The sequence below is a fragment of the Dendrobium catenatum genome, unplaced genomic scaffold (genome assembly GCF_001605985.2).
Source record: "Dendrobium catenatum unplaced genomic scaffold, ASM160598v2 fragScaff_scaffold_133, whole genome shotgun sequence".
NCBI classification, from domain to species: Eukaryota; Viridiplantae; Streptophyta; class Magnoliopsida; order Asparagales; family Orchidaceae; genus Dendrobium; species Dendrobium catenatum.
The window spans coordinates 722,356-738,553 of record NW_021318595.1 but is presented as its reverse complement, the minus strand read 5'-3'; the positions used below and the strand labels follow the sequence as shown (position 1 = coordinate 738,553).

The 16,198-nt window shown below is 33.7% G+C and overlaps 1 protein-coding gene and 1 long non-coding RNA gene across 2 annotated transcripts in view; one reads left to right on the top strand and one right to left on the bottom strand.

Moving 5' to 3' along the window:
• Nucleotides 1-4,739: 4,739 nt before the first annotated feature.
• LOC110096011 (tRNase Z TRZ1-like) overlaps nt 4,740-16,198 on the top strand; it is a 25,983-nt gene continuing 14,524 nt past the window's right edge. The window contains exons 1-2 of the mRNA XM_028698804.1: nt 4,740-4,812; nt 9,264-9,718. Coding sequence (XP_028554637.1) covers nt 9,394-9,718 — 325 coding nt within the window. The 5' untranslated portion in view covers nt 4,740-4,812; nt 9,264-9,393. The remainder of the gene's footprint in view (nt 4,813-9,263; nt 9,719-16,198) is intronic.
• Nucleotides 14,763-15,874, bottom strand: LOC114580787. Its single transcript, XR_003702350.1, has 2 exons — nt 15,231-15,874; nt 14,763-15,151 (listed from the first exon to the last, which is right to left on the bottom strand). It is a non-coding gene; the product is annotated as an uncharacterized LOC114580787 (long non-coding RNA).

Sequence of the window (16,198 nt, the reverse complement as noted above, 5' to 3'; positions counted from 1 at the left end):
TCAAACCAAATTTCACGTGCTTTCAAGAATGGTTGTTGATATTTTATCAATACCAATTAGTATTGTATCTTTAGAGTCTATATTCATTATAGGTGAAAGGGTAGTTAATACATATCACTCCAAATTAGGGGTTGGCACTGTACAAGCTCTTTAAGTGACTCTAACTGGGTTCTCTGTCACTATGGGTTAAAAAGAAGGGTCAAGGTAATTATATTAATTACATTTTGTTTTCACTCATGGCACATCTTTGTTTTAATACCAAACACTAATATATCACCATGCGATCCTCTTTTCTTTTGTGGAAAGAAGAGGATGATGAAGAGATGTAAATTCCATTACCAATTATATGAGAAGTTACAATGTTGGAAATATAATTTAAGTTTTTTTTTTTAATTTACAATTTATTATTCTAATTTTTTGCTTAAGTTTGTTCTAATATATTTCTTTGATCTTAATTTTCACATTTGCTTCAATGTTCATTGGTGCTATGAAAAAGAGTTATGAAGATTGCAAAATATGGAATATTACATAGATGGGCATATGAGGAGTCTTATCATTTGTTGATATTTTGTTATGTCTTTAATATAAAGCTTTGCTAAAGTTTGTACAATGACAGATAAACAAGAGTAGACTTCCAAGGATAATAAATCAAATAAGTTTGAAGTCTTATACCTATGCTAATGTTTCCTTTAAACTATATGAATTGATAATTTTTTAGTAGTAGAATTGTTTGTTTTCTTTAGGATCAATACTATGATAGACTTCCCCATTGATTCTGTTAAATCTCCCTGTGGATGTCCATAGTTTGAATCATAGAATTAGCTTTGGTTATTTTATCCCGAAATATTTGCAGATTAGATTTAAACTTTATGATTTTTGTTGGGGAAAAACTATATATGTTACTATGTTATAAAAGATATTTATACCACATTGTTTTGATTTAATTTTAGATTCAGTTAGCATGCTCTTGAGTTATAGTTTATACATTCTTATGTTTGTTCCAATCATCCACTTTAATCTTATGTTTGTTCTAGAGCATCCACAGTCATCACTAAGTCTATATCTCTAACCTTAAACTTTTAATATATATTTTTAAAGGAATTATGCTGCTTTATAGTCCTTAGAATTCTAACTTTGTTGAAGTATTAATGGTAACATGTATATTTTAAGTTGCTAGTACAAAGAGTATTATACATCAGTGGAAAATTTATTTTTAATGTGTTTTATTTAAAAATTATAAGTAAAATTCTAAAAATTGAGCTGAACAAATTAGCCAAGTTAGAGCTTTTTAAACAAGCTCAAGCAAATGAGCCGAGCTCGAGCCTGAATATTTTTCAACGAGTCGAGTTCGAGCTAATTAAATGAGCTTCAGTTATAGCCCAGTGAGGATTAAACAAGCTCAGGTCGATAAGACAACCACTCGACTCAGCTCTACTTGTTTACACTCCAAATATTTGCCACATATCTAAAGTTACACGGTAAAAAATCACTAAAATAAGAGATTTTGTATTTTGTTCAAGTTTAAGAGAGATAAATCTTGTAAGTCAAAAATCATCGAGTATTTGTTTTCCTTTTTTTATGTGATCTTTTAGAGGCTTCTTTTGTTCTTTTTCCTCATGTTTCTTTGTGCTGATGAAAGTTCATTCCATGATGACCGTTTGGATCTTGGATCAAGAAGTCTTATTTAAGAATGATTTTCCAGTCTTCTGTTCATTTATATTTGTTCTCTTTAGGTGGAAGTTTTGTTTTTCTTATTGCTTAGTCTATTTCTAAGCATGTTGTATTTTCATTTTAAGCTTGATAGTTTAGGCTTTTAATGTAGTATTTGTAAATTTTTTTCTTGCTTTTCTTATATTTGTTGTAGTATTTTATTTGTAATTTTTTATTCTATTAATGGAAATTTGGCATGATTGCCACTAATTTTTCAAAAAAATAAAAAATAAAAAAAGAGGAGGCTGATTTGCTGAATCAGAAATAAACCTAAACCATTTGATTGTGCCTCTTCATTTCTTCACTGTTAAATCTCCCCGACACCATCATTTCTCCTACGGCTTTGCCTGCCTCACGTAAAGAATAGTTTTGCTGTCGGATCGGAAGTTACAGTGGGGAGAAATTATCACATGCAGAGTCTGGACGCAGCTTTGTGTCCGGATTCCAATTAAGTTATAACACATAGATATTCAATATGGATTTTATATTTTATTTTTCTCTTGCCAGCTCAATCGAGCCGGCCCAGAGGTTTCCCATTCAAATTTAGGTTTTAAGGTTGTTGCTCCTTTTTTAAATGAAAATACCCACGAAAGCTTCCTAATATTTAGGATTTTTGCTCAATAAACTTTTGATACCCGTTGAGAGAGAAAAAAATTGGGAATACCAATGAAGATGAAGACTGGTTTGGAGAAGGACATTGTATTCTTTAATCATATGATATGCCCACAGGACTTAGAGTCCGAAAGATAGTATGCAAATGTCTAAGAAGAGGAAGACTTGAAGTTGAAAATAAACTACAGCCTGAAGGAATGATATCTTTTTCTATACACTTCACACATATGTCAGGGGTCCAAGGGGTAGTGCGCGGTTGCGGGGTTTGACTAGTAAATACACCATTAATATGTTGTAAATTTACAGTAGATGCATAGGAAATACACAATAAATACGTAGCAAATACAAAGTTGATACGTAGAGGGATTTGATTAGTTTCAAAGAGAGGACACATGATCAACTAGAGAGATTTGATTGTTTTTTCTTCATATTTTTTATTAAAAGATTATCATTAAGAAATATAGATTTGTAACATTTTTGTATGAAAATTTAATTAAAACGCACTCAAATTATCTCCTGTTTATTGAAATCAAACACTTCAAAGTATTTTACTTCAAAATTTCATGTTTATATTTAGTTTCAATACAATTACTCTTTTTCGACCTATAATCACATCCCAATCCTTAGAAAACTTTATATGAATCACATAACTTCTTCTCACAAAAATAAAAATTCAAAATTTCTTAAAAAAAAAAAAAAATCGCCCATTTTGAATAAGAGAGGGCTGCTCAAAATTTCTAGAATCTTCAGTCTCATTGATGAACAGGGCGAGAAGCATAAATGAAAAAGAGTATTTAATGTGTCTCAAATGTGCAACTTTAATTTAACTTGTTAGGAATAATTGTAAGCATATACATTTTGTTACTTAAATGGAGAATGCAGTAAGAATAAAATATCAATACAAAAATTACCTATAAAAACTAATGCTATTTTACAGAAAAAATTAATCAAATAGTACAATATAAGCTCTTTGTTATGAATTAATGTTAGTATAAAATGTATAGAAAAAAGTTATCATTTCTTTTGGCTGTAGTTTTTTCAACTTCAAGTGTTCCTCTTCTTGAATCTTTGTATACCACTTTTTGGACTTTGCGTCTTGTGGATATATCATATGCTCGAATGATACAACGCCATCCTCCAAACCAATTTTTTACTTAATTGACTTTTTTTAGTTTTTTTCTTTCTCAGCAGTATCAAAAGTTTATTGAACTAAAATTCTAAATATTGGAGAGCTTTCACTTGTATTTTCATTTAAAAAAAATAACACTAATCCCAAACCTTGAATTTGAACGAAAAAACTCTGAACCGAATCAATTGAATTGATAAAAAAAAAAAAAATACAAAATTCATATTAAATATCAACTTGTTCGATCCACTTGTCATGATTTAACTGGAGTTAGGAGTTCGACTTATGTTTGGATTCCGCACGTAATAATTTCTCCATTGTGATAGCCGCTTCACTTGAAGAAAAGAGTTTTGGAGAGATTATTCTGTGCGGTGTCTGGATGCGTTCAAAGGCCAATCCGAATGTGTCAAATCATCTGATGCACTACCTACGTACTGTGCGCTCGGAGGGGACGTAATAATTTTTCGAAGTTTTGAGAGAGTCACTAGGGATGTCAATTCGAGTCAACGGGTCGGGTTTGGATCCAACTCGGGTTGACCCGGATGTAAACGGGTTGACCTGAACCCTACCCGTTTAGCTAAACGGGTCAGGATTTTCAACCAGGATCCGACCCTCGCCGGTTATTGGGTTGACCCGACCCCACCCACGAGCGCAGTTGCTGAGTCGCAACTCACGCAAGCCTAGCAGCGTAGGGCCTGGCCACTGGGCGAGGTTGACTGGCCGAGTCATCATGCATGATGGTCGAGGCGGAGCGGCCTGCCACAGAGCGGCTTGCATCGGGTCAAGGCTGCGGCATGGCGAGGAGGAGCGGCCTGCTCGGCGGCCTGATGTGACGGCAGCTGGGCAACGTGACGACAACTTCGTGACGTCTTGACGGACCCGACAACGCTGGCATGATGCGACAGGCCACTTTTCTGGGTAAAAAAGGGTCAACTCTGGGGCAAATTATTGGGTCAGGTGACCGGAGGCGAAAAATAAGTTCGGACATCCAATAAAAATTTGCCGCGTCACCTGCGCTTTTGACTTGCGCTTTACTTGCGCTTTACCTGCACTTTACCTGCGCTTTACTTGCGCTTTTTGACTTGCACTTTAGTTGCGCTTTACTTGTCCTTTAGTTGCGCTTTACCTGCGCTTTACTTGCGCTTTACCTGCGCTTAATTTAAAATAATATTTTATTAGTATTCGGACCTATCTCCGCCTCCGATCACCTGACCCAATTATTTGCCCAACTCTGGGTTGTCGGTTAAACCTGAATCCGGTCTTGACCTCATTAAGAAACTAGTCCTCGCAAGAGTATTTGTGCCTCCCTTATACTGGGCTTTCCAGGTTTCTTATTCGACGGCGCTTCATCTTATTCTTGTGCGGTTAGACTGCCTTCCAAATATTTGAATAAATCTTTCTGAACTTTCCATTTTTCGTTTTGTTTGTTATTTTTTCCACATTCGGTCATGGTGATGAATATAAAAAGTGATCTGGATGATTTTCTTGCTTTATTGGCATTGTTTTGAGCATTCTAGCCATCTAAGGAGCTAGAGAATCATGGATAGGGTTAATGAAATAGCATCAGTTGACGATGATGATTAATTGAGCATGTTCGAATTTTGAATTCCATGCTATATTATCTATTGCTTTTTTACTTTGGCTTCCTGAAGTTGACTTTTAAAACTGGAGAAACCATTTTCGGGACATAGAATATTATAGGCAATGTTTGGTTTGAAGATATTATTAAAATCGGAATTAAAGGGAAACAGTAATGGAATTAGTAAAAGAATAGAATTGATAGTTGTTTAGCCTCACTTGTTTGATTTATTGGAAATTTAGTCACTTGTTTTTTGCATTTTTATTTGGCCAGTGACAGAGAAATAATTGGGTTAGGATATCGTAACCAAGTTTTTTATTTGGGATGATGTTAGTTTAAGATTAGTTCAATAATTTTTTTTTTAATTTCTCACTCATCACTAAACAAATCTAATAGCTTTAAGATCCATATTGACCCAAAATTTTTCCAAAGAGAAATTAAGTTTTTTTCTCTTGTATGGAGGTGTGCGAGTCATACTGATGAAAATAAAAATTTCTTAAAATTTTTCACTAAAGCTTGATAAGGAATTGCCAATAAAAAATGCCACGATTCTATTTTTTTTTTAGCTACATTCAATTTACTAATTTAATTACAACCAGACTTCCAATATGAAATTTTGAAGTAAAATACATTTGAATTCTCCCTAATTCCTTCAAACCAATTAGACCCACAAAGAGTTCCTTATAGAAGTTCTTGTACTGAGTTCATGTCATTACTTTAATTTTACAATGAAATTTTTTGCTTATAACTCCATGTTATTGATAGAATCTTATATCTAGAAGAACATAGATCTCTATAGATAAGAATGTTAATAGAAGAAATCTGTTTATAGGGTTTCCGTCACCAATCCTTGAGAGGCTGTGGCTGTCTGTTTGTGGAGGATATAGTGATTTTTTATTTGTATTTGGTCATAAAAAAAAAGTCTTTTGCATGCAGTGAAGTTTTTAAATGCAATCAAAGTTTTACAATGTAAATGTAAATGTAAATTGTGGGTAACATTTTTTTCTTTTAATTTTTGAAGATGATGGCCTAAAAAGCTGTTGCGTTTAAAGTGATTGCAAAGATTTTAGCAATATATTAGCACTTATAAAGTTCATTTTGTACACTATGTACTTCTGCTTTAGGTTGATCAAATCATTTCATGAACTTGAATCTGGTTTATTAGTCACTAGCTATTGCTTAGTGCACTTGTCAATCTAATTAAGAGTTATTGTTCAGTGAAATTGCCAAAAAAACTCATCAAGGAAATGCATCCCCTATAACTCATCAAAGGAATTCTTTTGTTGGAACTTGACAAAGGAGCTTTCCCCCAAGAACTCATCCCCTAGAGTTTATCAAGAGAACTCTTCCTCACATGGAACTTGTCCTCACTAGGAATTTATTTTTATTGGTAACCCATCCTAACTACAAATTCATCCTTACTAGGAACTAATCCTTGTTAGGAACTTACCTGCACATAGAACTTATCTTTACTAGTAATTTGACCTTATCCTCATTAGGAACTCATCCTCACAAGAAGTCATCTTCACCTGGAACATGCTTCTCAGATAACTCATCCTCATACATAGCTTATGCTCACATAATAATCATTCTCATCAATAATTCATCCTCGCTTAGGCATCTGTTAGCCAACCAAACTTCTCCACTTCACATCAAGTTCTATTAACATATTTTAGGGTAGCATTTTCTTGTGGGCAGCGAACATGGATGATGCCTTCAATAAGAAGTATTCTGATCAAAAGGACCTTTACGAGAGTGTTATCTCAAGCAAGAGAAAGCGCAGCATGATCTCCTCATCTCTACCAAGAAAATTCTTACTTGCCCAACAAATGCCTTTTGAATTCAAAACGGGGAAGCTCAACCTTCACCAAAATATCAAAATTCTGAATTTGCAAGATCAAAATTTGCTGAATTTATGAAATATGATTTCAGAAATGAATTTTAGAAATTTTTATTTTGGAAACTGTAAAATTTTCAGAATTCTGAATTTAGAAGATCAAGAATTTTGCAGAATTTCTGGATCTAATTTTGTGGAATTACTGATTTTTGGAAATGTTAACTTTTCAGAAATATGGATTTGGAAGATCAAGAAATTACAAGATTTTTTAAATCTGGTTTTAGAAGAGCAAGGATTTCAAGATTTTTGAAATTCTGCTTTGGAAGAATTTGAAAATTTTTTGTAATCTTGTTTTGGTTCTTGGAAAACAACGTATGAAGTGAAGTAGAAGAAGATAAATTCTAAGATTTAGTAAACCTGCCAATAGCCCTGGAATGGTTTTGATACCAAATGATAACTTCCGTGAACCTTTCGGCAACTTTCAGCTAGCAGGATTTACAAGAACCAAAGGGGAGGAGGTGAAGGTGGAAACGAAAAGCAAAACCCGTTGCTTACAATGGAGCAAGAATCTTGGCATGTAATGACACCACAACCAACTATAGAAGGTTGTTTGATAAGTCAGGGAAGAATGCCAGGGAGAAATTCCGATGAGTTTTCATTCTCTCTAATAACTAAGAGAATTTTTAGAATTTAGCAACAAGAAACTTAAAATTTATTCTCTCCACATGCTTTTAAACAGGTTTCTAATATATAACAAGACAAACACATAAACACCTAAATATCCTTGTTTTTTGGGTATTTAAAAGGAAAGGACAACCAAAAAAAAAAAAAAGACTCAAATATCCTCAATTATCCTTACTATCAAACACCTAACTATTAAACTAAAATTCCAAAAATAAAACCTGAAATCATTTTTGTAAACATAAACAAATAACTGAATTTTCTCATGCTTGAATGATGGTTGCTCAGCCTTGATTAACATTTTCGGACCCTTATCGAGTTATCTTGATCCCACGTAGCTTAAATTATCCTGATAGGCAGTTGAATTGGATATGAACATGCCTTTGTCTGCGTTTTTGGCTCCGTACTAGTCTCAATTAATTCATCCCTTGCAACTTGTCATTGGAATTTGTCCTCCTGAAAGTCAGTAAGGGAATTTGTCTCTTAAAACACTTCACAGTGGGATTCATCCCCTAGAATTTGTCTTGGGAACTTGTCCTTACATTAAACTCATCCTCATGCAAACTCACCCTTATCAAGAGATCATCCTCACGTGGACTTCATCTTTGTTGAGAACTCTTCCTTATATAGAACTCATCTTTATTGGAACTCGTTCTCAGACAGGACTCCTCCTTACTAGGAACTTTAATTTTGTGGGAACTCATCATTGTATGGAACTTGCACTTGTTGGTTACTCGTTCTGATGCAGAATTCATCCTCACTCAAGTCATCTTCATTGGGAACTTGTTCTCGTATCGAATTGGTCCTCATTAGGAAATCACTCTCATTGGAATTCATCCTTACTTAGACAGTTATTAGCCTTTCAGATTTTTCCACTTAATGCTCCACTTATGGAGTATTATTAGATAATTTTACTTTTTTTGGTCAAATATGGGTATTTCTATACTACTGAATCTTGACCTAAACCTATAAATAGCATTATGTTTGAACTTGAGGCATTCAATAATATTTAGTCACATTCTGGTTGACTTTGACACATCAGCTTGTACTTTCTTACATGAATCTAATAGAGATTCTCAGAGTTTTCTCGCTAGTTCTTGTTTCTTCTCTCGTCTCTCTCTATTAAGCTTGTTCCATTCTTGTTTGTAAGATTCTAGTATTGCCTATAAGTAAATTTAAATCCAACACAGTTTATATGCATTTATTCATTATCCTCTTTTTGCAACCAACAAAAAAGTCCTTTCATTAACTCTGAACAAGTTGCTCTATGTTGAAACTACTACAAAACAGAATAGTTTGAAATTAAGATGCGGGGAATTACATAAAACTTCCTGAACTGATGTGGCTTTTCCACCTTCACAGTCTGCCAAACGACTGGAATGTTGCAACTTGTACCCTACCATTTTCTTGCTTGCTTAAACTTACCATCCCTAAAAAAAAAATTGTTTGCAAATTCACTTTTTTTTTTCATTTGAAAATTAAAGTATACATGGATGTGTCACTTTCGTTAGATTTCTTCGTATTTAAGTATCATAATCTTGACATCCCTCACATTTATTCCTTTATTTGCACCGCAATTTTTTTAAATTTTAGGTATACTTTCATTGTTGTAATCAATGACTATAAGTTGTGTGAGCTTTTATTCTGGTGATCCATTTTTTTGTTGTTCTTTTTTTAACTTTATATTTATGATGAAATTCACTAAAAAATGTTTATAGATTTTCACTTGGCATCGGAGAAAAAAATTGCCATCTCATACCCGAATGGAGAAATTCTATGACAGAAGGTTTTTATCCATGATTTTAAACTTCACAGGCAAGAAGAGAATCGGGAAAAATAAGTACTACTATGGAGCATCAAAAAAGTAAGGAGATCAGTGAAATACTGGCAAGTGAGTCTTCAACTACAATGGGGAGGCAAGGCACAACCAAGGGTGAGGAGCTTTCGAATAAATCATCACCATCAAAGGGTAATTTAGGTCTTCTTGTAGAAGGTTATCCGGTTGAGGGCTTGTCAATTGGAGGGCAAGAGACCTGTGTCATATTCCCCTCTCTCAGAATAGCATTTGATATTGGTAGATGTCCTCAAAGAGCCATCTCTCAGGAGTATCTCTTCATATCCCATGGCCACTTAGACCACATTGTAAGCATAAATTATGCAGGATCATATTTTATCTCATAAATTGAATTTTTGCCAAATACAAAAAATGAATAATATTGTTAATTTTAATATCCAAGTGAAATAGCAACCCACATGCAACATTTTACCCAACTCAAGATTTTTCTGGGCGTGGAATTTGCTAAGTTATGCATCTATCTTTGATTTGATTACAGTGCTAAATTGATTCATCAAATTTTAGTTAATTTTTTTCTTGTAAGGGTTTATAAAACTTCCAGTACTTTGTAGGGTTCTTTTATTAAATATTTTGACTTGTCCAATGATTCCCTGAATTTATGTTCTAGAGTACGGGAATACCCATATGAAAAGTCTTTTGTTGATTGTTTACTACTCCGCTAGTGTCTGCTAATTTTATTGCAGATATAATGGAAGCCATTTAACTCATCCTGCGTGAACTTTCTAATTATTGACCTCCTTTTCGTTTGTTTCACTATATCTTATGGGAAATATGAGCTCTTTTCATATACTTCACCTCTCCAATGTTATTCTTCTTGGAGGAGACTATGGCCTGTCTAGCTTATAATGTGCAGTGCCAATTGTAAAACCACCTATGCACTTAATTGATAACCAATTTAACTTCTTTTAATTCATTCAAGTCCATCATGTGTCCGCTGGATTATTGGAGTTGATGGGTTGACTAATCATTTTTGCTTATTGAAGCCTTCATGCCTAAATTACAAACCATAATGTAATGCATACAGTACAGAATAAACATGCTTTTCTGATGGACTTTTCCTCTAGTAAATGTTCAATTTTCATTAGAAATTCAAATTTCTGATGGAACAGTATCTATGCAAATATTCCATAGGAAACAATTATCAATGGAATATTATTCGTCAGAAAAGTTTTTCGGTAGAAATTCTAATGAAAATACTGACATAATGTAAGATGTTCAATCTCCACTAGAAATCAAATTTCTAATGAATTTCTGACGGACAAGCATTCGATACAAGTATTATGTAGGAAACAATTATCAATGGAATATAATCCGTTAGAAAACATTTTCGTTGGAAATTCCAGAGGAAATATAAGCAAAATATAAGTTGTTGCAAAATTCTTTTCTTTGACAATTTATCGGCAAATTGGGGTTGCTGGAATTACTGGTGGATTACTACCGGTCACATCCACTAATCCTCTGGTGTACAATACTATTAGTAATTCCAGCAGCCCCTATTTGCAAGAATTATTGCTAGGAATTTGTCAGCATCCTTTTTTGTCAGTTTTTCTCTAGAAAATGGTTATTGTAATTTTCGATTATGAAAACTTAGAGCAAAAGTACAAAAACAATCATTCCTAGATAATTTCTCATCTAGAACAGCACAACTACAAATTTCTCATATTTGTATTTGTATATACAACAACACTGCCGTTGCGCCAGGTCCTAAGTCCTGGATGAGAAAAGTGAAAGGTTGCGTTAGATAGTCAACAACCATCGTAAAACTTGTCGAATGATTATGACATGAATCTTTTAAAAAATTATGTTAATATTAGGTTGTCCCCTGGAAGCGACACGCTGTATGACCTGAATACAGTAACAAGCGTGCAAGGGCCGTTGCTTTGGCGCCTAGGTGCAGTATTAAATAGGCAAGGGTTCCCACATCAAGGATGGATGTGAGCAAAGAAGCTCGTCCTTGAAACTAATATTAGGATATAAACTTAGAATATAGGTCCCCAGGAAAATTAATGTAATTAATAGATATTATGATTCATAGGAAGATAAATATTCTGTGTATTCATGAAATTAGATGGGTTGGAGAGAAAGCTTAGGAGATTGATTAGTATTTAAACTATGGTATTCAGGTAAGAGTCATATTAGAAATTGTGTAAATGTGATTATAGATAAGAGTTTGAAGGAAAATGTTATAAAAATTAACATAATTGGAGATATAATTTTAGATTTAAAGATTGTTGTTGATGCTAAGATTGTTATTATTATAAGTGCTTATGCTCCTCAAGTAGGTTTGTATATGAGTTCAAAATTAAAATTTTGGATTGACTTAGAAGAATTAATACAAAAGATATCTCTTGAAGTTAAAGAGTTTTTATTGGAGAAGATTTAAATGGATATGCTGATAGAGAGGTAGATGATTTTAAAATCATTCATGGTGGCCATGAGTTTGGAACAAAAAATGAAGGTGATAAGACCATATTAAATTTTTTTTAGTTTATGATTTTGTAATTGCTAATACTTTTTTAAGAAAAGATATGAGCATCTCATCACTTATAAAAATAGATATAGTAAAACTCAAATTGATTATTTTCTTATAAAAAAATAGATCGTTTAGAATGAAAAGATTGTAAAGTTATTCCGAGTAAAAATTTATGTACTCAAAATTGATTATTAGTTTTGGACTTTAAGATAAATGAGCAGAAAATAAAAAAAATAAGTAAAACAATATTTTAGGATTAGATGGAGGCATTTAAAAAATATTAACAAAAATATTTTTAAGAGTAAGATTTTAGATCTTAAGATTTTGTTTGTGCATAAGGATATGTTAATATTATGTGAAAAAAAGTGGCTAGTGATATTAAGAAAATATTGTAAAAGATGTGTTTGGAGTATCAAAGGGAAAAACTCATAATAGTAAAAATAGTTTGTGGTGAAATCCAAATGTGCAAGAAAAGATAAAAAATAAGAAGATTTGTTATAAAAATTGATTTAGATTTAAAAATTTTGATAATTAGGAAAAAATATAAAAATGCATGTAAGGAATCTAAAAAAGCGATATGTGATTCAAAGATCTTAGTTTTTCATGATTTATATAATAGATTAGATATTAAAGAGGGAGAAAGATATATGCATAAGTTAGCCAAACGAAAAGATAGGAGTAGTAAGGATTTAGTTCAAGTGAAGTGTATTAAGGATGAAGATAAAAAGGTATTTTTCTTAAAAGATGATATTCAACAAAGGTGGATGTGATATTTTGCTAAACTTTTGAATGAAGAATGTGAAAATTCGATTGACTTTAGTGACCTTAACAACCTAAATGATAATAAAGATTTATGTTTTTATCAGCATATTAGTAAAATCGAAGTTAAAGAGGCTTTAAAGAAAATGAAGTGTGAAAAAGCTGTTGGAACTGATGATATTCCAATAGAGATGTGAAAATGCTTAGGAGATGAAGGAATTTCTTGGCTTACTAAATTTTTTAATACTGTTTTAAAGACTAAAAAGATGCTAAATGAGTGGAGAATGAGTGTGTTAATTCATATTTTTATGAATAAAGGTGATGCACAAGATTGTGGGAAATATAGCGAAATTAAGTTAATGTGTCATACTTTAAATCTATGGAAGCGAGTTATGGAGCGTAGGTTGCGGCGTGATACTAATGTTTCTCAAAATCAATTTGGATTCGTGCCGATTAGATCTACTATGGAAACCATATATTTATTGAGAGGTTTGATGGAGAAATATAGAGAGAATAAGGAGGATCTTTATATGATATTTATTGATTTAGAGAAAGCATATAACAAAGTTCCAAGAGAATTGCTAGGGAGAGTTCTTGAAAAGAAAGGAGTTAATAACGCTTATATTCAAATCATTAAATATATGTATGCAGGAGCTATTACTTGTATTCAAACACAATGTGGTTTGACTAGAGGTGTCAATATTTGACACGACCTGAAAACATGACTCGAACCCGACCCGAAAATTTCAGTTTAGGGTCAACCCGAACCCGTAACGGGTCTGGTTCGGGTTCAACAATTCGACCTGTTTCAAAAATGGGGTCGGGTTCAGGTTGACCCTTTGACCCGAAATTGATCCGTTTTTTACCCGAAAACCCGTTTTTGCCCGACAACTTGAAATTGACCTGTTTCTGACCTGAAAAGCGGAGATTGACCCATTTTGGACCCGAAAACTAGCATTTTTTTCATGATCCCGGGTCATTCAGGTCGTGTTGGGTTGACCTGGACTCGAAGCGGGTCAGGTTCGGGTCCGAAAAATTGACCCGTTTGCAAAAACGGTTCAGGTTCGGATTTGACCCGAATAGTGCCGGGTCAGTTTCGGGTTCGGCCGATCCGTGACCTGAAATTGACACCCCTAAGTTTGACCAAGTATTTTCCTATTTCGATTGGATTACATCAAGGATCAACCTTAATACCATATCATTTTTCTTTAGTTATGGATGTTCTCACTAGACATTTGCAAGAAGATGTACCTTGGTGTATGCTTTTTGCTGATGATATTCTTCTTGTTGATAAGACTAGAGAGGGAGTTGAAGGTAAACTTGAATTATGGAGGTCAACCTTAGAGTCTAAAAGTTTTCGTTTAAGCAGATGTAAAATTGACTATATGGAGTGTAATTTTAGTAGAAATAGACCTAGTGAGGGAATTATAACTTTGGGCGATCAAGTCATTAATAAGAGTACATATTTTAGATATCTTGGATCTACTGTTCAGAGTGATGGTGAAATAGATGGAGATATTATCAGTAGAATTCATGTTGAATGGTTAAATTGAAGGAATGCATCAGACTTATTGTGTGATAAAAAAGTCCCCCTCAAACTTAAGATGGTGGTGAGACCTGCAATGCTTTATGGTGCCGAATGTTGGCCATTAAAAGAGAAGCATAATACTAAGATAAGTGTTGCAGGGATGAGGATGCTCAGGTGGATGAGTGGCTTTACCCTTAGAGGTAGGATACGAAATGAACATATACGTGAAAAGGGTTGAGTAGCTCCCATGGAAGGTAAGATTAGAGAGAGTCGCCTTAAATGGTTTGGTCACATAAAATGATGGCTTTCTGATGACCCGGTTAGGAAAGTAGATGTTTAGATTCGACTTAATGTTAAAAAAGGTAAAGGTAGACTTAAAAAGACTTGGTTATAAAATATTAGAAATGATATTTCTTTATTAGATTTAAACGAGAATTTGACTTTTAACAGGACACAATGGAGAAAAAGGATTCATACAGCCGGCCCCATGTAGTGGGACAAAGACTTGATGATGTTGTTGTTGTATTTGTATATACAACATATCCAAATAAAATTTTCCTAGCTTTTTATATTAACCATATAAAAAATGTAGCCAAGAACAATAATTTTAAATGTAATTAAATTATCTAAAAATTACAACTTTGATTATTCAATTGGTTTTATCACTCCAAATTTATATTAAGCAAAACAAAAAAAATATAAAACAAATCCTCTATATCATTTTCCTCTCCTCAGCCACTCACTCTTGTTGGTGATGATGTTGTTGCTCCATGAAGCTCTGTATTTTAGCTTGCATCTATCATTGCATCTCAACTTGCATTGCATGTAGGCATGCATATATTTCTTTTGTCAGATCAGTCATCTTTCTACTAAGCAATTCCTCAATAGTAATATCCATAAATCCTTCTATGATAGAATTTAAAAATTTTGACATCTTCTGCTCACTACTGCGCGCCAATGCCTTTTCATTCCAATATATTGATTACAAGTCCTTAAAAAAATGCTAAGTTTAATTAATGAATTTAATATTGTTGACCTACTGGATGAAAAAAAAAAGAGACCGTGCATACCTGTCGTCGCCATCCCGCGCACGTTTGAACGTCAGTTCTTCGCACGTCTTCGCCTCTCTCCCCACAATCTCACCCGCTCGCGTCATTAAATGACCGAAGAGACGAGGCCTTCGGTCTCTTTCGCGATCCCACTCTCTCTCTCTCTCTCTCTCCCTCACGCGCTTCTTTGACTCTTTCGCGGCTGTTTGACGAAGCTCCTTCGACAAAGCTCCCTTTGGGTCGAATCGGAAGCAACAGACGGGAGCTCGCTGACTGTAGAAGCAACTTTCTCCCTATCGGGTGCTCCTTTGTGCTGTTCGACCGCTCCTTCGACGACGTTCCCTTCGAGCTTGATCATAAGTTACGACATTTCGTGCGAAAGCAACGCCGGAAGCCGCTCGCAGTGAAGGCAACTTTCTCCAGTTAGGGCGCTTCTCCGGCTTCTTCGTCCCCTCCGACGCCGTCCCTCCCTGGTCGAATCAGAAGTTCTGACATTTTGATCGGATGAAACAACAGGATATCGCGGGCTGTGAAGTCGCTTTCTCCCTTTCTCGCGTGCCTCTCCACCCTTGTCCGGCTTCACTCCGTCCATGACTTCCCTTCCGATCGAATTGGAAGTTACGACATTTTCGGCCGGAAGTAACAACAGGAGCCCGCTTGCTGTATAGGTAACTTCTCCCTTTCACGCTTCTTTGGCCGAATCCCGTAAGCAGAGAAAAAGGGGAGGGTTAATTCATTCTAATTAATGTTAATTATATTTAATTATAATTATAATTAATTAGTTAATTATGATTAATTAATAATTAGTAGTTAATTATTAGTTATAATTGTTTAATTAATTATAATTAATTTCGATTAATTATAGTTAATTATTAACAAATTATAATTATAATTAATGTATTAATTATAATTAATTAATAATTAGTGATTAATTATTAATTATAATTACCTAATTATTACTATAATTAATATTAATTATAACAAAAAAA